At 39.5% G+C, this 21,724-nt stretch overlaps 1 protein-coding gene and 1 long non-coding RNA gene across 15 annotated transcripts in view; one reads left to right on the top strand and one right to left on the bottom strand.

Moving 5' to 3' along the window:
- LOC137496321 (uncharacterized) overlaps nt 1-21,724 on the bottom strand; it is a 38,316-nt gene that overhangs the window by 8,450 nt on the left and 8,142 nt on the right. For 2 of the 12 annotated variants that reach the window (XR_015497468.1, XR_015497469.2), the window contains 3 exons: nt 12,715-12,935; nt 8,504-8,577; nt 108-332 (listed from right to left, as the gene is read on the bottom strand). This is a non-coding gene — a long non-coding RNA (uncharacterized LOC137496321). Of the gene's footprint in view, nt 1-94; nt 333-8,503; nt 8,578-12,714; nt 12,959-21,724 lie in introns of all 12 variants that reach the window. The other 10 variants (XR_015497470.1, XR_015497471.1, XR_015497472.2 and 7 more) reach the window with 5 other exon arrangements.
- The window catches only part of znf366 (zinc finger protein 366), a 30,469-nt gene that overhangs the window by 5,802 nt on the left and 2,943 nt on the right, over nt 1-21,724 (top strand). The window contains exons 2-8 of one of the 3 annotated variants that reach the window (XM_087264126.1): nt 136-359; nt 2,732-3,171; nt 4,941-5,336; nt 10,325-10,516; nt 16,504-16,613; nt 17,051-18,148; nt 18,821-20,679. In XM_087264126.1, coding sequence (XP_087120252.1) covers nt 176-359; nt 2,732-3,171; nt 4,941-5,336; nt 10,325-10,516; nt 16,504-16,613; nt 17,051-17,168 — 1,440 coding nt within the window. In that variant the 5' untranslated portion in view covers nt 136-175 and the 3' untranslated portion in view covers nt 17,169-18,148; nt 18,821-20,679. Of the gene's footprint in view, nt 1-135; nt 360-2,731; nt 3,172-4,940; nt 5,337-10,324; nt 10,517-16,438; nt 16,614-17,050; nt 18,149-18,820; nt 20,680-21,724 lie in introns of those variants that run through there. The other 2 variants (XM_087264125.1, XM_087264127.1) reach the window with 2 other exon arrangements.

Genomic DNA, 21,724 nt, shown 5'->3' with positions numbered 1-21,724 from the left:
TTCAAAAGTTGCGTAGTGTCATACAATGAACATTTTATTATAAACATTTTATAATTTTCTCTCCAACTTTAAATGCAAAGTAATGTGCACGTGCCCATTTCAGTAACCTGCTCTCCATGTTGTTCTCCTCCACAGCTGATGGAGATGATAGTCTGATGATCCAGAAATCGTGATCATGGACTCGTCGGAGAGCAAGCGTTCAGAAGACGCGAGCAGCAGAAGTGTAGATCTGGCTCTTCTTCCTCCTCATCATCCTGTATTTCCTCATCCTCACCGATTCACGCCAGAAATGATCGACCTCAGCCGGCTGCGTCTGCACCGTGTGCTGCACACTGTCAAAAATGGACGGGATTTCAATGGTAAAAAAAACTGACGAAATGCTACAGTAAAATGTTTACTACTGTAAGCTGGTTAACAGTACATGTATACAATGAATAACTGTAAATGGACCCGGAATTCCAACGCGATCTCACGGCAATTCGTAAGTTTTTGATTTAGTGGCTAATTCGTATGAATTTGTACAATTTAATTTGTACAATTTAGTACGATTTGCTCATACCCTAATGACGGTTGGGTTTAGGGGCGGGGTTAGGTGCCACGCCTCCTTTTTAAAATCGTACAATTTCGTACGACTGAACTCATATGAATTTGTACGAATTAGCCACTAAACTGACAAAACGTAAAATACTTACGTTTTCTCGTGAGATCAAACTGGGAATTCCCTGCACTTTACACTGCAAAATAAATTGGTTGTGTTTTTTTGTAACAAACAACCCAGTTTTATCATGTGCCCAGGGCTAAATTTTTAGAGAACTGAGAAATATGGACTACCCTGGACTACATTTTCTTGCAGTTTTTGTATTCATAAATCCGCTAGAGGGCGCCGTGTACATTTCTGACACTCTTTCATACAGAATTGTCTCATAAGTGCCATTTCTTGTAAATCTTTCTGGTGTGCATATGTGAGAGAAACATAATGGGCCCTATCATACACCCGGCGCAGTGTGGCGCAAGACGCGGCGCAATAGTCTTTGGTAGTTTCAGCTTGGCGCAAGAGTGGTTTTGAGGCGTTGCGCAATGCTGTTTAAATAGCAAATGCATTAGCGCTCATTTGTGCACTCATAGGCGTTCTGCTCTAAAAAGGAAGGCGTTCTGAGGCAGACCGCTGGCGCGTTGCTATTTTGAGAAACTATAATAGATTTTTCATTAGACCAAAACTAACCCGGTCTAAACTCCAGCGCAGAGTTGCGCCTCGCTTACACACTGCTTAATACACACAAGAGAGCAATAGGCAAATATCTTTACATATGAAAAAATGTAAATATTAAGGATATATATAGGACATAATAAGAATAGATATAGGATATAAATATAAAGATTAAAATATTACAAAACAAATTATTTTCTAGCCTACATAAATATGAAAAATCACTGCTTTTATGTCTTCTTCACCTCGGGAGGCTTTTTCAGTTCATTCATAACAATCTGCTTTTGTATAATGTTATTATTATTAGCAGTATTATTTATTATATCCATATTTATATTTGTTTTATTAAAAACAAGCTTAGATTTGCCCACCTGTCAGGTTTTAGACCATATGGGGCACAGCATGTGTTTTAGGATATAACTCAGGTGTTTGAGCACTTTTGTTATTATTGTTTATTTATTCGTTTGCTGGAAACTGAACTGAATTTAGAAATAGTTTTGAAACAAATATTTGAGCTTAACAAACAAAATTAATTATTTATAGGCTAATTGATGTCTGTGCGTAAAGGTTTCCCTATCCAAGAGCGAAAGCGAAAGTAGATCCATTATCTCTCATTCTCACGCAGTAGATGCTCTGTTTAACAGTTTTCTGTTAAAAAACTGTGAACTGTTTGCTTGTGAAATGCTCAGTTTTTCCACTTAGACTTACTTTGCGTCCTGTAAATAGCGAATGCGCTTATGGTACGACACAGCTGGCTCTTAAAGGGAATGGGAGATGAGACTCTGATTGGTTTATTCTCTAAACACACCTATAACTCATTAAGAGAATAAACTAAACCCTTTTAGACCACGCGCCACGACGCAAAGCAGGTTTTCCTGTCCTTAAATTAGCAGAAACGCGTCCTGACACGCCCTGAAAGCGTTTGCTCCCTGCGTTTTGCGCTCTGCGCATGGACCGTCAAAATAGAGCCCAATATATCAGCTTGTTATGGACTGACCCACATCCCCTTCCCTAAGCACAATCCATAGTTTTTCAAAAGCAAAGTAAAAGAAAAACCATCGCAGTTGCATGCTTTAACCACAACGTTACAATGCTGTTTTGGGGTTGTTTTATTGTTCTTGCCTGAACGCTCCATTCCGAATCTCTCCCCGAACCTGAGTGGAGATCACTCCCGCCTCTCAAATCTAGCGCCGTTTGCGGTGAACTACTAAGCAAACCAGTCATGCCAGAAAAGCCGTTTCATACAGAGGTAAGCGGTATCTGCCCGTATCATTCATTTTACACACAAAATGCAACCACATGTATCCGCAAGCACATATGTCTAAGTTCTCAAAAAATGTAGCCCTGGGCACATTTTCCCAAAGATAACGGTAACAAAGAAATTATGTGTAGATGTTAATACTTACTTATTTGTGTATGATAGTTTTTCTGGATTGCTTTGATGCGGTTCTAGTTGATGCACAGGTAAAACACTGGCAAACACAGCTGCTGTTGGTTTACAGTAAAGTTTACGTTTTTATACAGTGCAGGTGAAGCAGGAGCTGCCGCTGTGGCCTCCATCTCCACTCCTCCTCCGCTCTCCAGCTCCATACTTCCCTCCATTCCACCCCAGCCTCGTCCCGTTCCCGTTCCTGCTTCCCGGCTCCGTCCCAAATCTCTCCCCGAACCCTTTCTACCCCAGCGAGCCTTTCCGTGTGCACCGCAGGCCTCCGGACGGGCCTGAGAAGCTGAACGTGCATGTAGACGACAGCTACTATGTGGATGTGGGAGGAGATCAGAAACGCTGGAAGTGTCGGATGTGCGAGAAATCCTACACCTCTAAATACAACCTGATCACGCATATATTGGGCCACAGCGGGATCAAACCGCACGCCTGCAGTCTGTGCGGGAAACTCTTCAAGCAGCTGAGCCACCTGCACACGCACATGCTCACACACCAGGGAACCAGACCGCATAAGTGCCAGGTCAGTATGGAGTGACTGTGATTATACTGTACTGTTCTGATTGGCTGATGAGCATGTTTATTTATGAGAGCTTAATATTTTGTAAGAATTTACTTGGAGAGAGTCAGTTATCCTTTATTTGAACTACAAGTCTGTCGAATGCTTGATTCTGATTGGCTGATTGACATTCCAAGGTGTGCTGTTATTTTCAGTTAAACACACAGACAAAGTAGTTCCGGCAGGTTTTGAGTGCATTACAGCCCCATATCACTATCATTATTTCACTTTACACTTATTTTTTTTTTAAATATTGATCCGAATGAAACACAAAATAACCAGAAAAAACTAATCTGGTAGAAAAAGTATTCATTATTAACATTTATACTACAGGCCTGTTGAATGCTGGATTCTGATTGGCTGATGATCGTTCTAAGGTGTTTGTTTTTTTGTCAGATTGTCACAGCAAAGTAGTTCCGACAGGTATTAAGCGCACTATGTAGGCCAGGGGTCTCAAACTCAATTTACCTGGGGGCCGCAGGAGGCAAAGTCTGGGTGAGGCTGGGCCGCATAAGGGATTTCACAAAAAAGTCCTCAAATGTCATTATTAACAGTTTTAATTATTTCTTCTGAACATGAAGTGTCCTGAACATTAACAGAACATTGAGGGAAGATTATGAACAGTTCTTCTGAACATGGCATCTTTTGCCTACTTCTTGCTGCCAGAGACTTGACAGCGCTTCTTCTCACAAATCTGAACCACATTTGGCTTTAGAGCGGAAGCAGTTGAGACCCTCAGTATGGCTTGAAGATGATCATCATTAAGTCTAGACCTGTACTTTTTATTGAAGTCCTAGGGAAAAAAGTGGGGGAACTCACTCAAAACTTCCATTCCCTCACCAAAAAAAAGGCGTATATATGTATAAATAAAACACCCCCACCCCACTCCAGTCACATCAGTCTGTACCAGTCTGTATCTACCTATAATATCAACACAATCTCACGGCAATTTTTAACTTTTTCATTTAGTGGCTAATTCGTATGAATTTGTACGATCTAATTCGTACAATTTAGTACGATTTGCTTATCCCCTAATGACGGTTGGGGTTAGGGGTGGGGTCAGGTGCCACGCCTCCTTTTAAAAATCGTACCATTCGTACGAATTAGCCACTAAACTGGCAAAACGTAAAATACTTACGTTTTCTCGTGAGATCAGGCTGATAAAATATATAAGATGCAGGGCAGACACGTGCACACATAGGGCTCAACCTGTGCAGTGCACATGCCCTTTTTAGTCTTGAATAGAAAGTGCCCTTCCAAAATGATCAAAAGTGCCCCCGCGATGCGACACACCCTCGGTCCCGCCCTTCAGTAGGCGCGCGATAACACCGCTGATCAGAACGCGCGCGACAACGCGCATTGAGTGACAAGCGCGCTGTGTACGGATAGAATCAGCGCTCTCTCTCCCCGCTCCGCTGATTCTGTCAGAGTACAGCGGTCGGCGCGGGCCACAAAATATTGCACTGAGGGCCGCAAATGGCCTGCGGGCCGCGAGTTTGAGACCCCTGATGTAGGCTAATGATTAGAGTTATTTAACAGTTAAAAATCACATCAGAACACAACAGAAAGAGGAGGAGATGTGGAAGAAACAGACTGTAAAACTGTTTTGGACTATAAACAAGACAAAAACTTAAATCTGACAAGCTATTTTCTACAGTGCTTGAATTGAATTGCTCAAACTTATCGTAAGACAGGCATTTTCACAGTGTACCTGCACCTTTGCTGTGTCTCAGGTGTGCCACAAGGCCTTCACGCAGACCAGTCACCTGAAGAGGCACATGATGCAGCACAGCGATGTGAAGCCGTACAGCTGCAGTGTGTGTGGACGGGGTTTCGCGTATCCCAGCGAGCTGCGAGCGCACGAGCTCAAACACGAGCGCGGACAGGAGAACGTGTGTGTGGAGTGCGGACTGGACTTCCCCACGCTGGCGCAGCTGAAGCGGCATCTGACGGCGCACCGCGGGCCCGTGCAGTATGCCTGCAGCGAGTGCGGGAAGAGCTTCCAGTACCCGAGTCAGCTGCAGAACCACATGATGAAGCACAAGGACATCCGGCCGTTCATCTGCAGCGAGTGCGGGATGGAGTTCGTGCAGTCGCACCATCTCAAACAACACACACTGACGCACAAGGTAAGAACACACACACAGGGGTTATCATCAAAAAATGAGTGCAAGTAGAGTAAAGATCAAAGTAAGAGTAGAAAGTAGCCCTTTTAAAAGGTACTCAAGAGTAGTGAGTGCTACACTGTGGAAGGCTGATGCAGTTTGTGCAGGGATGTGTAAACGTAACATTCTGTAGTGATTTAGTTATTATTTAAGGTCATTTGGAGATTTCAGTCATCAAACAGTGAACATTCATCATCTACTCATCAGTGTCTAAACCAGGGCTTCTCAAAGTCCAGAATCCGGTCTGGATCCGGGCCGCGAGGTATTCAATCCAGACCTGACTCTATTTCGTATTGCAAGACCAGGGGCCTCATGTACGAAGACTTGCGTGGAAATCTTACTAAAACATTGCGTACGCACAGAAAAAAAAGAAAAAAATTCAGATGTATGAAACACTGCGTACGCCGAATCTCACGCATATTCTTTTGTACATCTGAATGAACGTGAAACTGAGCGCAACATGCACGAGCACAAAACCCCTCCCTGCCTCCTCCCCCGTATGAATATGCTAATGACTCTACTTTGGCAAAACCCAACGAAAAAGCAACGGCAAAAGCAAGCAAGAAGAGAAACTTTGAACAGAATGTGAATGTGAGGTGCTGCTTTCAGAGGTAGACCGGAGAAAAGCGGTGTTATTTACAAGTTTGTCCTCCGGAATTAACAACAAAAGAAATAAATAGAGCGGGTAGAGTTTAGCTGATGCGGTTAACACAGTTGGGTCTGAACATCGCACTGAGTGAATTAAAAAAGAAATAGTGTGATTTATAGGTGTAAAATGTTGCAAAATCTTTTGTAGTCTCAGTGGCGCAGCTCGTAAAACGTTTGTCAACATGTTTGAACACGTTCGAGCATGAACTCTGTTCGAATCCAGCGTCTGATGAACTCTTTCTTCTTTTTTTCCCCGCTACATATCAGATTTTGCCCACTATTTATCAGGAGAAAGACAAGTAGGAATCAATAATAAGTTTGTGCATCATATTTTATTTGCACATTTATTGAATGGAAATGTTTCTGATTCACGCATACAAATTCATCTTCAGATAGTGTCTTTATAGCAATGTGCGTTCAGTAGATTGCTCAGATTACATTGGGAAAACAGGCGACCGCTGCAAATTGTGCTTTAATGTTTAGCTGGTCAACTGTATGGTATGGAAACCTTATATACCTGCTAGATGAACCCGTCTCATACAGCTGCCATTGCAAGGCTCAGACACTTAGTAGAGAGCAATTTAACACAACTGCCTCTAGGAGTCGCGAATGGAAATAAAACAGACACGCACAAAAAATGTGCGTACGCCAGACATGAAGCTGCGCACATTCCCACGTTCAGTTCATCGTTAGTAAATCCAAACGTGAGCGATTCTGAAACCTGGCGTACGCACAAAAACTTGAGGGTTAATACATGAGGCCCCTGGTCTGAATTTGTGCCGGAACATACCGGATCCGGCACCTCTAAAATCTGATCTCATTTTACTGATCCCCCTCCTCAATCGCCCTCCTCCCCTGTTCGCTGTTACTTTTACTTTCTTCCGCGACTTCTCTACCTTCTTCACTCTTGTCCATGACAACCCCCCGCTCTTCACTTTCCGCGACACCCCTCCGCCATCCAATGCACCCCCCGGCTCTGACTAGGATTTTACTGACTCAGATCTTTGAGTCTCGTTAATCGAGATGAACGAATCTTTTTTCAAGTCATTTCGTACGTTTGGTTCAATTTGCCAAAATATTATTAAAATGTTACGAATTGCTTCCAAACACATCTACAAATAGCCCAAAAGGTTGATCACATGACAAATAAGTCATAAATACAATACTATAAGAAGGAGAACAAAATAATTCAATGTTGACCTGCTCTTTTGTCTAGGAAGGTATTGTTGTCTGTTTGCTCAGCTCACCTCTTCATGTCTTCAAATTTCAGTGGTTCGTTCACGTTACACTGACAGTCACATATAATCTTAATCAATGTGCACAGTCTGAGCCAAAAGGAGCCATGATTAGTTTACCTATCGAGTCTTCAGGTTCTTGAGTCGTTCGTTCTTCACGTCACAGAATGTAAAGAGAAATGACTCAAACCCGAGGACTCAATTAAATCAACAGACTAAATCTCTTTCCGGCTCTAAATGCATACGATTGGCTTCTGTCTTTATAATTTTATATACTTTATAAAAATAAAAACAACGAAAAACCTTTTTGAGATCATTGATAGATTATTTTCTTTACGACCGATCAATCAATCAATCAATCAATCAATCAATCAATCAATCAATCAATCAATCAATCAATCAATCAATCAATCAATCAATCAATCAACCAACCAACCAACCAACCAACCAACCATTCATTCAATCAATCAATCAATCAATCAATCAATCAATCAATCAATCAATCAATCAATCAATCAATCAATCAATCAGTCAACCAACCAACCAGTCAGTCAGTCAGTCAGTCAGTCAATTAATCAATTAATCGATCAGTCAGTAAGTTAGTTATTTAATCAATCAATCAATCAATCAACCAACCAACCAACCAACCAACCAACCAACCAACCAACCAACCAACCAACCAACCAATCAATCAATCAATCAATCAATCAATCAATCAGTCTGTAAATTAATCAACCAGTCAATAAATTAGTCAGTCAATCAATCTATTTATCAATCAGTCAGTAAATGAATCAACCAGTCAATTAATCAATCAGTCAATCAATTTAATTGATTAGTCAACCAATCAATTAATCAATCAGCCAATCAATCGATTAATCGATCAGTCAACCAATCAATTAATCAATCAGCCAATCAATTTAATCGATCAGTCACCAAATTAATCAATGAATCGATCAGTCAATCAATCAATTAGCCAATCAATCAATTAATCAATCAGTTAGTCAATTAATCAATCTGTCAGTAAATTAATCCATCAGTCAATTTATTGATCTGTCAATCAATTAATTAATTAATCAATCAATCAGTAAATTAATCAATTATTCAATCAGTAGGTCAATTAATCATCAGTCTGTAAATTAATCAATCAGTCAATTAATTGATCTGTCAATCAATCAATTATTCGACCAGTCTTAAGAAAGTTCAGATATTCCTACTAGAGAACGAGACAGAAATGCAGTGTAGACTTACCAGACGTACGGAGAAAACACTTTCGGTTTGTTGTGTCGTGGAGGTCAAAGGTCAGGCAGCAGTATGGTGGACGTCTAGTCAAAACACACAGAGGACACATGAGGTTGTGTGATGCTTCATCTTGAAGACAAATCAGCAGATGCAAAACAACATCAGCCAGACATTACATATGATCGTGTGTGTGTTTCTCATTTATGTCTGCGTTTCTTTCTTGTGTGTGTGTGTGTGTGTGTGTGTTTCATATCTGTGTGTCTTGTGTTTGTTTCTGGGTCTGTGTGTTTCACATGTGTGTTTGTCTGTTTTTTATGTGTGTTTGTGTTTCTCGTGTGTGTGTTTCTAATGTCTGTGTTTGTTTCTTGTGTGTGTGTGTGTGTGTGTGTGTGTTTGTAATGTGTGTGTGTCTTTCTTGAGTGTGTGTGTTTCTCATGTCTGTATGTTTATTGTTTGTGTGTCTGTCTGTGTGTTTCTTGTGTGTGTGTCTGTTTCTCATGTGTGTGTGTGTGTGTGTGTGTTTCATATGTCTGTGTGTTTATTGTTTGTGTGTCTGTCTGTGTGTGTTTCTTGTGTGTGTGCGCGTCTGTTTCTCGTGTGTGTGTGTGTGTATTTCTTATATGTGTGTGTGTGTCTGTTTCACGAGTGTGTGTGTGTGTGTGTGTGTATTTCTTATGTGTGTGTGTGTGTGTTTCTCATGTCTGTGTATTTATTGTTTGTGTGTCTGACTGTGTGTGTTTCTTGTGTGTGTGTGTGCATTTCTTATGTGTGTGTGTGTCTGTTTCACGAGTGTGTGTGTGTGTTTCTCATGTCTGTGTTTTTATTGTTTGTGTGTCTGTCTGTGTGTTTCTTGTGTGTGTGTCTGTTTCTCATGTGTGTGTGTGTGTGTGTGTGTTTGTTATGTCTGTGTGTTTATTGTTTGTGTGTCTGTCTGTGTGTTTCTTGTGTGTGTGTCTGTTTCTCATGTGTGTGTGTGTGTGTGTGTGTGTTTGTTATGTCTGTGTGTTTATTGTTTGTGTGTCTGTCTGTGTCTGTTTCTCGTGTGTGTGTGTGTGTATTTCTTATGTGTGTGTGTGCCTGTTTCACGAGTGTGTGTGTGTATTTCTTATGTGTGTGTGTGTGTCTGTTTCTCGTGTGTGTGTGTGTATTTCTTATGTGTGTGTGTGCCTGTTTCACGAGTGTGTGTGTGTATTTCTTATATGTGTGTGTGTGTGTCTGTTTCTCGTGTGTGTGTGTGTATTTCTTATGTGTGTGTGTGCCTGTTTCACGAGTGTGTGTGTGTATTTCTTATGTGTTTGTGTGCGTCTGTTTCTCGTGTGTGTGTGTGTGTATTTCTTATGTGTGTGTGTGTCTGTTTCACGAGTGTGTGTGTGTGTTTCTCATGTCTGTGTGTTTATTGTTTGTGTGTCTGTCTGTGTGTGTTTCTTGTGTGTGTGTGTGTGTGTCTGTTTCTTGTGTGTGTGTGTCTGTTTCACGAGTGTGTGTGTGTGTGTTTCTAATGTCTGTGTGTTTATTGTTTGTGTGTCTGTCTGTGTGTGTGTGTCCGTTTCTCGTGTGTGTGTGTGTATTTCTTATGTGTGTGTGTGTCTGTTTCACGAGTGTGTGTGTGTTTATTGTTTGTGTGTCTGTCTGTGTGTGTTTCTTGTGGTTGTGTGTGAGTCTGTCTGTCTGTCCTTTTGTGTTTCTCATATGTGTGTGTGTGTGTGTGTCTGTGTGTCTCATGTTTGTTTTCTTGCGTACGTTTGTGTGTGTGTGTTTCTTATATATGTATGTATTTTGTGTGGGTTTCTCATGTCTCTCTCTCTCTATGTGTGTGTGTGTTTGTGTTAGGGAGTGAAGGAGCACAAGTGTCGCATCTGTGGCCGTGAGTTCACACTGCTGGCCAACATGAAGCGCCACGTTCTGATCCACACCAACATCCGCGCGTATCAGTGTGAGCTGTGCTACAAGAGCTTCGTGCAGAAACAGACGCTCAAGGCTCACATGATCGTCCACTCCGACATCAAACCCTACAAATGCAAGGTGCGTCACTGCAGTATCACACACTACAACAGCTGTGTTTACATCCACATATTGCTGAAGTCAGGATTGTTAGCTCTCCTAAATGTTTCTAACACATTTCTAATCATAATAGTGTTAATAACTCATCTCTAATAACTGATTTATTTTCTCTTTGTCATGATGACAGCACATAATATTAGACTAGATATTCTTCAAGACACTAGTGTTCAGCTTAAAGTGACATGTAAAGGCTTCACTAGGGTAATTAGGGTAAAGTTAGGGTAATTAGCCAAGTCATTGGCTGCGTCCGAAACCGCCTACTACTCAGTAGGTACTGCATTTGAAATTAAACGTACTACTCGACCGTTAGAAAAGTACGTTCTATACAGTATGAATGTGAAAAGTATGAATGGACTTCGGACGTACCATAGATATGTACACTGGATGTCGCCTGGCCTATTGTTGTCTATTGGACGGAATGCGTCAATAGCGCCGCCATCTTGCTACAGGGTAGCGCTCCTTTGAAATGAATGCGGGACCAAGGTACAGTGGAGGACTGTGGCCATCCAGAGCCAGAGATATACACATATACACATATATCTATGATCGGGAGTTTTCCTGGATCTTAGTGTGTAATGTTTTTTTCTAATTATGAAAATTATAATTTGACATCACTTTTCTACATTGATGGATCAGTGACCGCACGGCCATTCCTGACAAAAAGCTTGTGTTTGTGTGTACAGAAATGTACTATTCACCCTCCCTGTTAAATTTGATCTAATCATGTCCTGAAACACAGCTCCTCTCCTGCTTTCACTGCTCATACTGACGGAGGGAGCGATTCGCTTGTGAATGAATCCCCCGAACGACTCTTTCACTAACGTTAGCCGACAATAACACAAGTTTCTGGCAGCGCAGCATCTCGTTGTCATATTTCTTTTGCATTGTTTGCTGATTTTATTCAACAAAACTAGCATAAGCCGAGTGTTTAGTGCGAGTTGGAGCTGCTTTGCCGTATGGTGAATGCAGTAAGTGACTGTTATCATCAATAACGTTACCTGATTAACACAAAAGTTCAGAACATACAAAAACAGAAAAAACTAATATTACCTATGAAATGTTCTGCCTTTGTGATTTGTTTTCTTTGTTTGCTCGTTACTACACATGTAGACAGCGCTAAAGTCCCGCATCTTCATGTAATAACACTGTCTTGTCTAGTGCGGTTGAATGACATTTGTCCTGGGAGCACTGTACCAATGTGGCGGCGCTATTGACGCATGCTCAGGTTCCCTATGTGATATCTAGTGTATATATCTATGCGGACGTACTACATCCGCCATTTTGTCATGGTCACGTGACCTACCTGCGTCAGTTGCGCCACTTTACTTCCATTCATGAATTCGCTCGCAGGGCATCATGGGATGCGCACTCTGGAATCTCGCCGGAAGTAGTAAGTCATCCGGGTACTTCTCGCCTACTGATTTTCGAATTCTATGAATTCGGACATACTACTCGGCTCGCATACTGATTTTAGCGTACTATATAGTATGGAAGTATGCGGTTTCGGATGCAGCCACAGTCAAGTGTAATCACTCGTATTAAACAAAAACTCTCTTAATATTGGATCATTAACCGGGCCAGACGGAATCTGCGGATGTATTTTGCTATTTCTGCTGGGAATTTTGGTAAAAATCTGCGGATTTCTGCGGAATTATTTTGGGAGTATCATAACTAAAACCCTAATATATGAAATAAAAAGTAATAAAATACTGAATAAAAACTGAATAAATTCAGATTTACACATTTACTCAAGTAAATAAACAGAATTAATAATGGATTAAAAATCTGCAGAAATATGCGCGTGCAGATTCCGTGTGGGCCTAATCATTATTTCTCAAAAAAATCAAACAACTAATAAATAACTTAATAAAATAAGAATAAAAACTTTTTTATTGCCTATTAAATCAAATATTAATCACTACGCTGAGAAGTTTTTCTTTTCTCCTGTCGTTCATTTATTCAATTATTGCGTCCGCACTCGACATTCCTTACCGCTTGTTTTTGTCTGTCTATAAAATGCGTCTTGGTTTTCAGATATTCAGACTAGAAACAGGACGAAAACTTTCAGCATGAAGAGCATTGCTTGATGATGAACTGATGTGATTGAGCTCAATTGAATGTATAGTTGGTGTTCTGGGTTGTTTCGGTATGCGTGTGACCTTGGGCTGGTCCGAACGATGACCAGATACGTTTTTTGGCAGTTGAGTGTCTCCTCGTCTATAGGAAGGATATCGCTGCACAAACTCGCTGTGTAACAATGGCTCCGTCTTCCCCAGAGAAAAAGCCCTGTAAATAGATTTCATCTCGCTTTCTCTTGCGCTCAGGAGCACTTCCTGTTTTCTCACGGTCCGTTCGGACAGTTTACAGTCCCTCTATCCTCCTGAAGGAAAGGAAAGAACCACCCTAATAAAAAAAGCATGCAGAGGAAGGACAGAAACGCTCCTCAGACTCCTTCATACTCCTCAGAGAAAACACAGACTTTACACTGCCTTATGATGTATTGTGGCAAGCAATAATTAGATATTTTGACAAAGAAACTGTAAACAAAATATCCTGACATAAATAGTGAGAAATTCACGCAACTTAATCACTGCAAAACTGCTGTTCCTACTTAGAGATTTTGTCTTGTTTCTAGCCTAAATATTCATTCATTCATTTTAATTCAGCTTAGTCCCTTATTTTATCAGGGGTCACCACAGTGGAATGAACTATTCCGGCATATGTTTTACACAGCAGATGCCCTTCCAGCCACAACCCAGTACTGGGAAACACCCATACACTCTCACATTCACACACACACACATACACTAGGGCCAATTTAGTTGATCAGTTCCCCTATAGCGCATGTGTTTGGACTGTGGGGGAAACCGGAGCACCCGGAGGAAACCCACGCCAACACGGGGAGAACATGCAAACTCCACACAGAAACACCAACTGACCCATCGGGTACTCAAACCAGCGACCTTCTTGCTGTGAGGCAACAGTGCTAACACTGAGCCACCATGCCACCTAGTCTAAATATTTAAAATTCAGTTCCAGTTTATTTGTATAGCACTTTTTACAATAATTATAGTCTCAAAGCAGCTTTACACAGGTGCACATTGTTGCATTACAATCAAATTAGGTTAAAATTACATCAAATACACAAGTTACTATATATAAATATAGTTAACCTGCAGTTTTTTAGCCTTTTTTTTTTGACTCTTTATTTCTGAAAACAAGACAATGATTTATACTTGTCTAGAAAATGCTTCTTGATTTTAGAATTTTTTGATATTTGGACTAGAAACAAGACAAAAACTCTGCAGTTTTGCAGCAAAATATACTACTTGAAATATATACTAGGTTTTTAAGTTAGTCTAAAGCAGTGTTTCTCAACCACGTTCCTGGAGGACCACCAACACTGCATGTTTTGGATGTCTCCTTTGTCCGTCACACCCATGACATGTCCTTCAGTCTCTGCTAATAAGCTGATCATCTAAATCAGGTGTGTTTGATTAAGGAGACCTGGAAAATATGCAGAGCTGGTGGTCCTCCAGGAATGTGGTTGAGAAACACTGGTCTAGATAAAACCACTGCAGTTCAGTTGTCTAGACTCTGCAGGCCCATAGTCAGCTTGGTGAAAGGGGTGATTCTATTTTCTCAAAAATTGGATCTTTAAATGCCCCATTCTCTATTCAATTATGAGATTTAAATACTGCATTTTAGTGACACTTTAAGTAGTATTTTTTGCTGGCTTAGCTAGTTGGATGAAAAAAAATAATTAAAATATAATAATAATAATAAATAATAATAATAGTTGTGCTGAGCTTCACAATTTTTCTAGCCTCTTATGTAAAAAAAAACAAAAACAAAGTAAATTTGTTAATTCACGCATAACAACTAAAAATTGTAAAAATAGTATTCAAAATAGTATTCAAATGAATTTAATATGGGTCACTTCTGATGCTTCACACCTTTTTATTGGTCCATTTTGTTTCAAGAATTAGGTCCAAGATTTAGAATAAAAGTTACTCGTCAAATGTTTTCTCTATTTAAAAACAATAAGTGAGAGAAAACTTCTTTTACGTCAGATTATTAAATATTTGTTAGCTTTGGCCAAAACTGATTAGCTAAAGTCATGCCAAAGCGACAGCCAACACAGGATTCCGCTTGGTCTTAAAGCCTTTTTCAATGGGTTATTTTCACTATTTATGATGGTGTAGCAGTCCAAATAGGACAAATGAGCTTATGTACTGTATGAGACAAATTCTGGACCTTTGTCAGTGAGGGGTGGGTCTTCCGAACCACCCGAACACCCCTGGTTACGGGTCTGCTCTGTAGGTTGATAATTATCCAGCCCAAATTTCAATTTATAGCATTTGTAATTGTATAACAGGGTTGTTTACGCTGCAAAAAAAAAAAAAAAAATCCTAGTTAGACTTTCTGTCTTGTTTCTAGTCCAAATATCTAAATAACTTGTTTTGTTTTCAGAAATAATGAGTCAAAATTAAAACTAAAATTAAAAAAATTAAGAGTTTTTCCAAAATAGACTTATATCAGAGTGAAAACAAGCCTTTGCAGAAATGTAAAACCTCTCAGATTCATAATAGGATTAAAATTTCTCATTCATTTTCAATGTGGGGAACCTAAACGAGGAAACTAAGGAACCTGATTTTTTTTAACACCTTTAAAACAAACGAATGAAGTCCATTTTTTGTTGCAGAGTTTCATAGCCCTGAGATGAAGGGAACATGTATAAAAAGTGAAAATATCCATTGAGGTCATTGAGGGGTAAATAATAACCATCAGCAGGAATGAAGAGCATGTCCAAATATCTAAACATTCTTAAATCAGGAAACATTTTCTAGACCAGTAAAAATATCAGATAACACTTTATTTTAAGTAACAATTCACACCCTTCATTTACTTCTGGTTTATATCCTGCCTGATATTAACCATTTATTAAGCCTGATCTCACGAGAAAACATAAGTATTTTACGTTTTGCCAGTTTAGTGGCTAATTCGTACGAGTTTAGTCATACAAAATTGTACAATTTTAAAAAGGAGGCGTGGCACCTAACCCCACCCCTAAACCCAACCGTCATTGGGGGCTGAGCAAATCGTACTAAATTGTACGAACTAGATCGTACAAACTCATACGAATTAGCCACTGAATTAAATAGTTGCCGTGAGATTGTGTTGGTTTATTAGCACTTATAACGTATGATCATGGTTTCCGCTACATTCATTCTTCATTCTTCCCTCCACGGCTACATTACAGCTTCTCAATCAAAACATTCAGTCTTTGTTGTTGTTGTTTTTAATAGCTGATTATTAATGCACCAAAATCAAAAGGTAAGTGAATTATAACAGCGCAAACCTTTCTGTAACCGTACTAGTGCTGTGCGCTATTTGTTTAACCCTTTGAGGTTACGTGCTGACTTAATGAGACACTGAAGTATATGTAAGTGACGTCAAAAATTAATTTGGTCGGAAGTGACAAACTGCAAACTTTGGATGGTTATATCAAGTTTAAATCTTCCTAACGCAAAATATGTAATTGTTTTCTTTTTTTCCGTATTCGCGTTCAGTCATATGAAAATGTACGATTTAAAAAAGGAGGCGTGGCACCAAACCCCTCCCCTAAACCAAACCGTCATTGGAGATAAGCAAATCATACTAAACTGTATGAATGAAATCATACGAATTAGCCAATAAATCAAAAAGTTATGAATTGCCAGGAGACTGAGTTGGTTTTGGAGCACACTAGATTATAGACATCCGTAAGACTAACATACCATCAGCAGGAATGAAGAGCATGTTTCTGAGTGCATCGTGTCTGCGTATGAAGCTAAGCACTTGATCAGATCACAGACATCTGAATAGTTACTCTCTTTACAGCTGTGTGGAAAGGAGTTTAACAGAATGCATAATCTGATGGGCCACATGCACTTGCATTCTGACAGCAAACCCTTCAAATGCCTTTACTGCGCCAGCAAGTTCACGCTGAAGGGGAACCTGACGCGCCACATGAAGATCAAGCACGGCATCATGGACCAGGGCCTGGATGCTCGCGGTGAGATACACTTAATAATACATTACTGACTCATTTTACATTCAGAATATCTATATATCAAGATGTGTTTATTTGAGAAGCTAAAATTATTGATGTCAAAAGGGGGCCTATTATGCAAAAATCCCGTTTATGAAGGGTTTAAACCCAGTTGTGTGTCAGCAGTGTGTGAATATCTCCAGCCTCTAATAGTAAACATGAATTAATTCTATTTTTTATAATCAGACTTGATAAAGATTATTGAGCATGTTTTAAGGACAAACTCGCTTCATTTTGACTCATTTTTTCTGAAAATAAAACAACTATTGTTTACTTGGCCACGAAATGCTTTTTCATTTTATAATTATTAGATATTTGGACTACAATCAAGACAAAAACTCAGAGTAATACAAGCATTTTTTGCAGTGTGTGATGTTGTTTTTGTGTGTGGATCCTCTTAGTGTGCAGACGCCAGGGTCGGTTGTGTCTCTCGGGCCCCCTGCGGATCCTGTCCCGCATCGGTCAGGACGAACCCTTCGATCTGTCCCAGAAAAACCCACTGCGTCTTTCTCAATCTGACGGCGAGAGCGTCCGCGGCGGCAGCTCCAGTCGAGAGGAGGACGAGGACAGCGTCTACAGAATGAGCCAATACAGTCCTGACAGAGAAAACCCTGCGGAGGCCCGAGACCAGGAGGACGAAAAGAAGACATCACACCTCGCACAGATACACAGCGACAAGGAGGAGGATTTCTGAGCAGGACGACTTTGAGTTGTTGTCTTGTTTCTACTCCAGATATCTAAAAATTCTTAAATCAGGAAGCATTTTCTAGATATATATCAGATAACACTTTATTTTAAGTAACAATTCACACCATTCATTTACTTCTGATTTATATCCTGCCTAATATTAAGATATTAAACATTTATTAGCACTTATAAAGTATGATCTTATTCTAAATCCTTAATACTACACTGTAAAACGTAAAAAGTTAAGGTAACTCAAACCATTCAAGTTCAAAAACTAATCCCAATGAGTACTGTGAACTTAATCCATTTGAGTAAATGAAGCAATTTGAGCACAGTAAAGCCCAATGAGGCGAGGCAGTGGCGCAGTAGGTAGTGCTGCCGCCTCACAGCAAGAAGGTCGCTGGGTCGCTGGTTCAAACCTCGGCTCAGTTGGCGTTTCTGTGTGGAGTTTGCATGTTCTCCCTGCCTTCGCGTGGGTTTTCTCCGGGTGCTCCGGTTTCCCCCACAAGTCCAAAGACAGTACAGGTAGGCTAAATTGTCCGTAGTGTATGAGTGTGTGTGTGTGGATGTTTCCCAGAGATGGGTTGCGGCTGGAAGGGCATCCACTGCGTAAAAACTTGCTGGAAAAGTTGGCGGTTCATTCCGCTGTGGCGACCCCGAATTAATAAAGGGACTAAGCCGACAAGAAAATGAATGAATGAATAAAGCCCAATGAATGAAGAGAACTCAAACCAACCAAGAACTGTAAAACCCAATCAGTTAAGGCAACTCAAACTGTTTGAGGAAACCATTTGAGTTAAACTAATCTGAGGGTGCTTTCACACCTGTGAATCGATTCAGTTGTTCCGAAACAGGGATTAAAATTGTTACATTGTTGCTCTTTGCTCTTGGAGCGGTTCGCTTTCACACTGCAAAGTTTCTAATCGGACCAAAAGAGCTAAAACAAGTCACGTGTGAGTAAACTCTCCTCACATTGGTCAGAGTGTCAGGGTTTATTTTGCAGCGTCCCGCTCAGCTGTCAGGAGAGGTGGTGGTTTGGTGGTGATTGACAGGGTGCGCGCGCGTGACGTGTCTGAGGAGAGACACGGTGGGGAGGGGTGAGAAGGGTGCGCGACGATGCCTATTTGAGGACTGGGAGAGAGACAGATTACCGGGAGATCATCACTCGTTTGCGGGCATCCGGAGACTCGCGAAACTTCCCGCCATACTCATAATTCTCTCTTCATATAGCCGTAAGCCTATTACATATCCATAAAACACTGTGATATAACCGCGCTCGGATCGGATCGCTTTCTCACTGCAATCGAACCGCTCCAGGGTTCGTTTCAATCGAGCCGAGACCACCTCATTCAAGCGATTGGGAGCGATTACTTTAGCGCAGAACAGAGCGCGATTGCCCTGTTCACATATGCCAATCGAACCGCGCTAACTGGGCAAACGAGATACGTTCCGAAACAAAAGTGTAGGTGTAAAAGCACCCTGAGTACTGTGAACTTACTCCATTTATGTTGAAGTAATGAGGTATTTAATTAACTCCTTACCTTCAACACTAAATGCAAAACTCTTTTCAAATGAGGAGAATTAACTATCAGTCAATTTTGAGTTAACTGCACTCATTTTATTTGATAAATTTGACTGTTGGGTTTTACAGCGTACACAATGCCAAGTGGCAAACTGCAAACTTTAGATGGTTATATCAAGTTTATATCTTCCTATTGCGAAATATGTCATTGTTTTTCCGTATTTGTACAAATTCATATGAGTTCAGTCATATGAAAATGTATGATTTTAAAAAGGAGGCGTGGCTCCCAACTCCTCCCCTAAACCCAACTGTCATTGGAGGTAAGCAAATTGTACTAAATTATATGAATGAGCTCGTATGAATTAGCCACTAAATCAAAAAGTTATGAATTGACTGTGTTGGTTTTGGAGCACACTAGATTATAGACATCCTTTAGACCAGGGGTGTCAAACTCAATTCCTGGAGGGCCGAAGCCCTGCACAGTTTAGTTCCAACCCTGCTCCAACACACTTACCTGTAGGTTTCAAACAAGCCTGAAGGACTCAATTAGTTTGATCAGGTGTGTTTAATTAGGGTTGGAACTAAACTGTGCAGAGCTGCGGCCCTTTTGGAACTGAGTTTGACACCTGTGCTTTAGACTAAAATTACTAAACATAGACTAAACATACTAAAATTAACATCTAAAAAACATTTTTTTTATTTCATGGGACATTTAACCAACTGGCAGTGAATGGATTAGCTTGACAACAAAGCTTCAAAATAAAAGTCACTATCCAAAACCCCTATTAAATTTAAAACAACTATAACTGAGTTCGTCAATGAGAATGGCTTGAGGGTGAGTAAATTATGACGTCATTAAAAATCCTTTTGGATTTTACTTTATTATTTCTGAAAATAATAAAAATGATTAGATTTTTTTTATTTGACAACAATCTAGAAAATGCTTCTTGGTTTAAAAATGTTTTGATATTGGACTATAAAAACAAGACAAAAACTAAGCCTGAAAACTGTTTTTATTTTATTTTTTTGTGGTAAAACAGACTGTGAAAAACATTTACAGAATTTTTCAGCAATATCTTCTTGATTTTCAGAAGTGTAGCAGGTTATTATTTCGTAGTGTTCAATGAGATTAATATAATTAAACTGATATGTTTCTGACTGCTCATGCTAATTGCCTTCAGTGGAGGTTTAATCGCTCTAAATTGTTCTGACTTTGATAAATTAATGATTATACAGTACTGACAGCTTCGTGATTTTATATTTTTGCTTTGTGTAAACAGATTATTTGTATATATAAATTTAATGATTATTTAGATGTGAATCAAATGCTGTTTAAGTGCTGATTAATATTTTTGTACAATAAATTTCTTGACAGATTATTCTGTATTGGTTTTTAAATAGATTGAGCGTAGAGATACAATGCATTATAATGTATTAAGCAATCAATACACTTGATTTTTTTCTAGATTCTAGTATAAATATATATTAAGTCTTAAATGAAACATTTTCTAGACAAAAAAAAAAAATATGATTTAAGAATTGTTAGATATTTGGACTAGAAACAAGACAAAAACTCTCAGTAAGAAAAGCATTTTTTGCACGCTATGTTAAATAAACTGCATGGTTGCTCTTTATTAATATAAACACTCCACTGCCAAAAAAAAAATAGTTTTCAGTACAAGAACAAATATGTGAAAATGTGTTCAGAAAGAAAATCCTTAAGTTATGTATTATATTTATTGTTATGAGCAAATAATGGCAAATATTTTTTAAGTATGAATACATAATGTTTTTTCAATAAACAATTAAATTTGCATCTCAGTTAATGTATTTTGATTTATGCATGTTTAGACAACAAGATAGAAATGTTCTAAAATGTACATATAATATGTGTATAGACAATTTATAATATTAGACCAGCCAGCCAAACATATTTATTTATTTATTATTTATTTTACACATAAACTGGAACTGAAATTGAATTTGAAATATTTAGACTAGGTGGCATGGTTGCTCAGTGGTTAACACTGTTGCCTTACAGCAAGAGGTCGCTGGTTCAAACCTCGGCTGGGTCAGTTGGCATTTCTTTGTGCACGTTCTCCCTGTGTTCACAAACACATGCGCTATAGGAGAATTGGGTATGCTGGATAAGTTGGTGGTTCATTCCGCTGTGGCAACCCCAAATTAATAAAGGGACTAAGCTGAAAAAAAATTGAATGAATGATCTTCACATATGTGTGTGGCATAACAGCAAGAAGGTCACTGGTTTGAGTCCCAGCTGGGTCAGTTGGCGTTTCTGTGTGGAGTTTGCATGTTCTCCCCATGTTGGTATGGGTTTCGTCAGTATACTCTGGTTACGATCACAGTCCAAACACATGCACTATAGGGGAATTGATTAACTATGGCCGTAGTGTATAAGTGTGTGTGAATGTGAGAGTGTATGGGTGTTTCCCAGTACTGGGTTGCAGCTGGAAGGGCATCCACTGTCTAAAACATAGGAACGGTTGACGGTTCATTCTGCTGTAGCGTCCTTTGATAAATAAAGGGACTAAACTGAAGGAGAATGAAAGGAAAATTCCTATAATATTAGTTCATTCTGGATAAAGTTTTATTTCTTTGAATTAAGTATGAAATACTTTTTTTGTAAAAAATATTATACATATATTTTTTTAGATACCACTTGCCTAATTTACCTAATTACCCTAGTGAAGCCTTTAAATGTCACTTTAAGCTGAATACTAGTGTCTTGAAGAATATCTAGTCTAATATTATGTGCTGTCATCATGGGTAAGAGAAAAGAAATCAGTTATACTATGTTTATAAATGTGTTGAAAACATCTCTTAAACAACACTTGGGAAACATGTG

Source organism: Danio rerio, chromosome 8, assembly GCF_052040795.2.
Source record: "Danio rerio strain M-AB ecotype USA chromosome 8, GRCz13ab, whole genome shotgun sequence".
In the NCBI taxonomy this organism is placed as follows: domain Eukaryota; kingdom Metazoa; phylum Chordata; class Actinopteri; order Cypriniformes; family Danionidae; genus Danio; species Danio rerio.
This window is presented reverse-complemented; position numbering and strand designations above follow the sequence as displayed.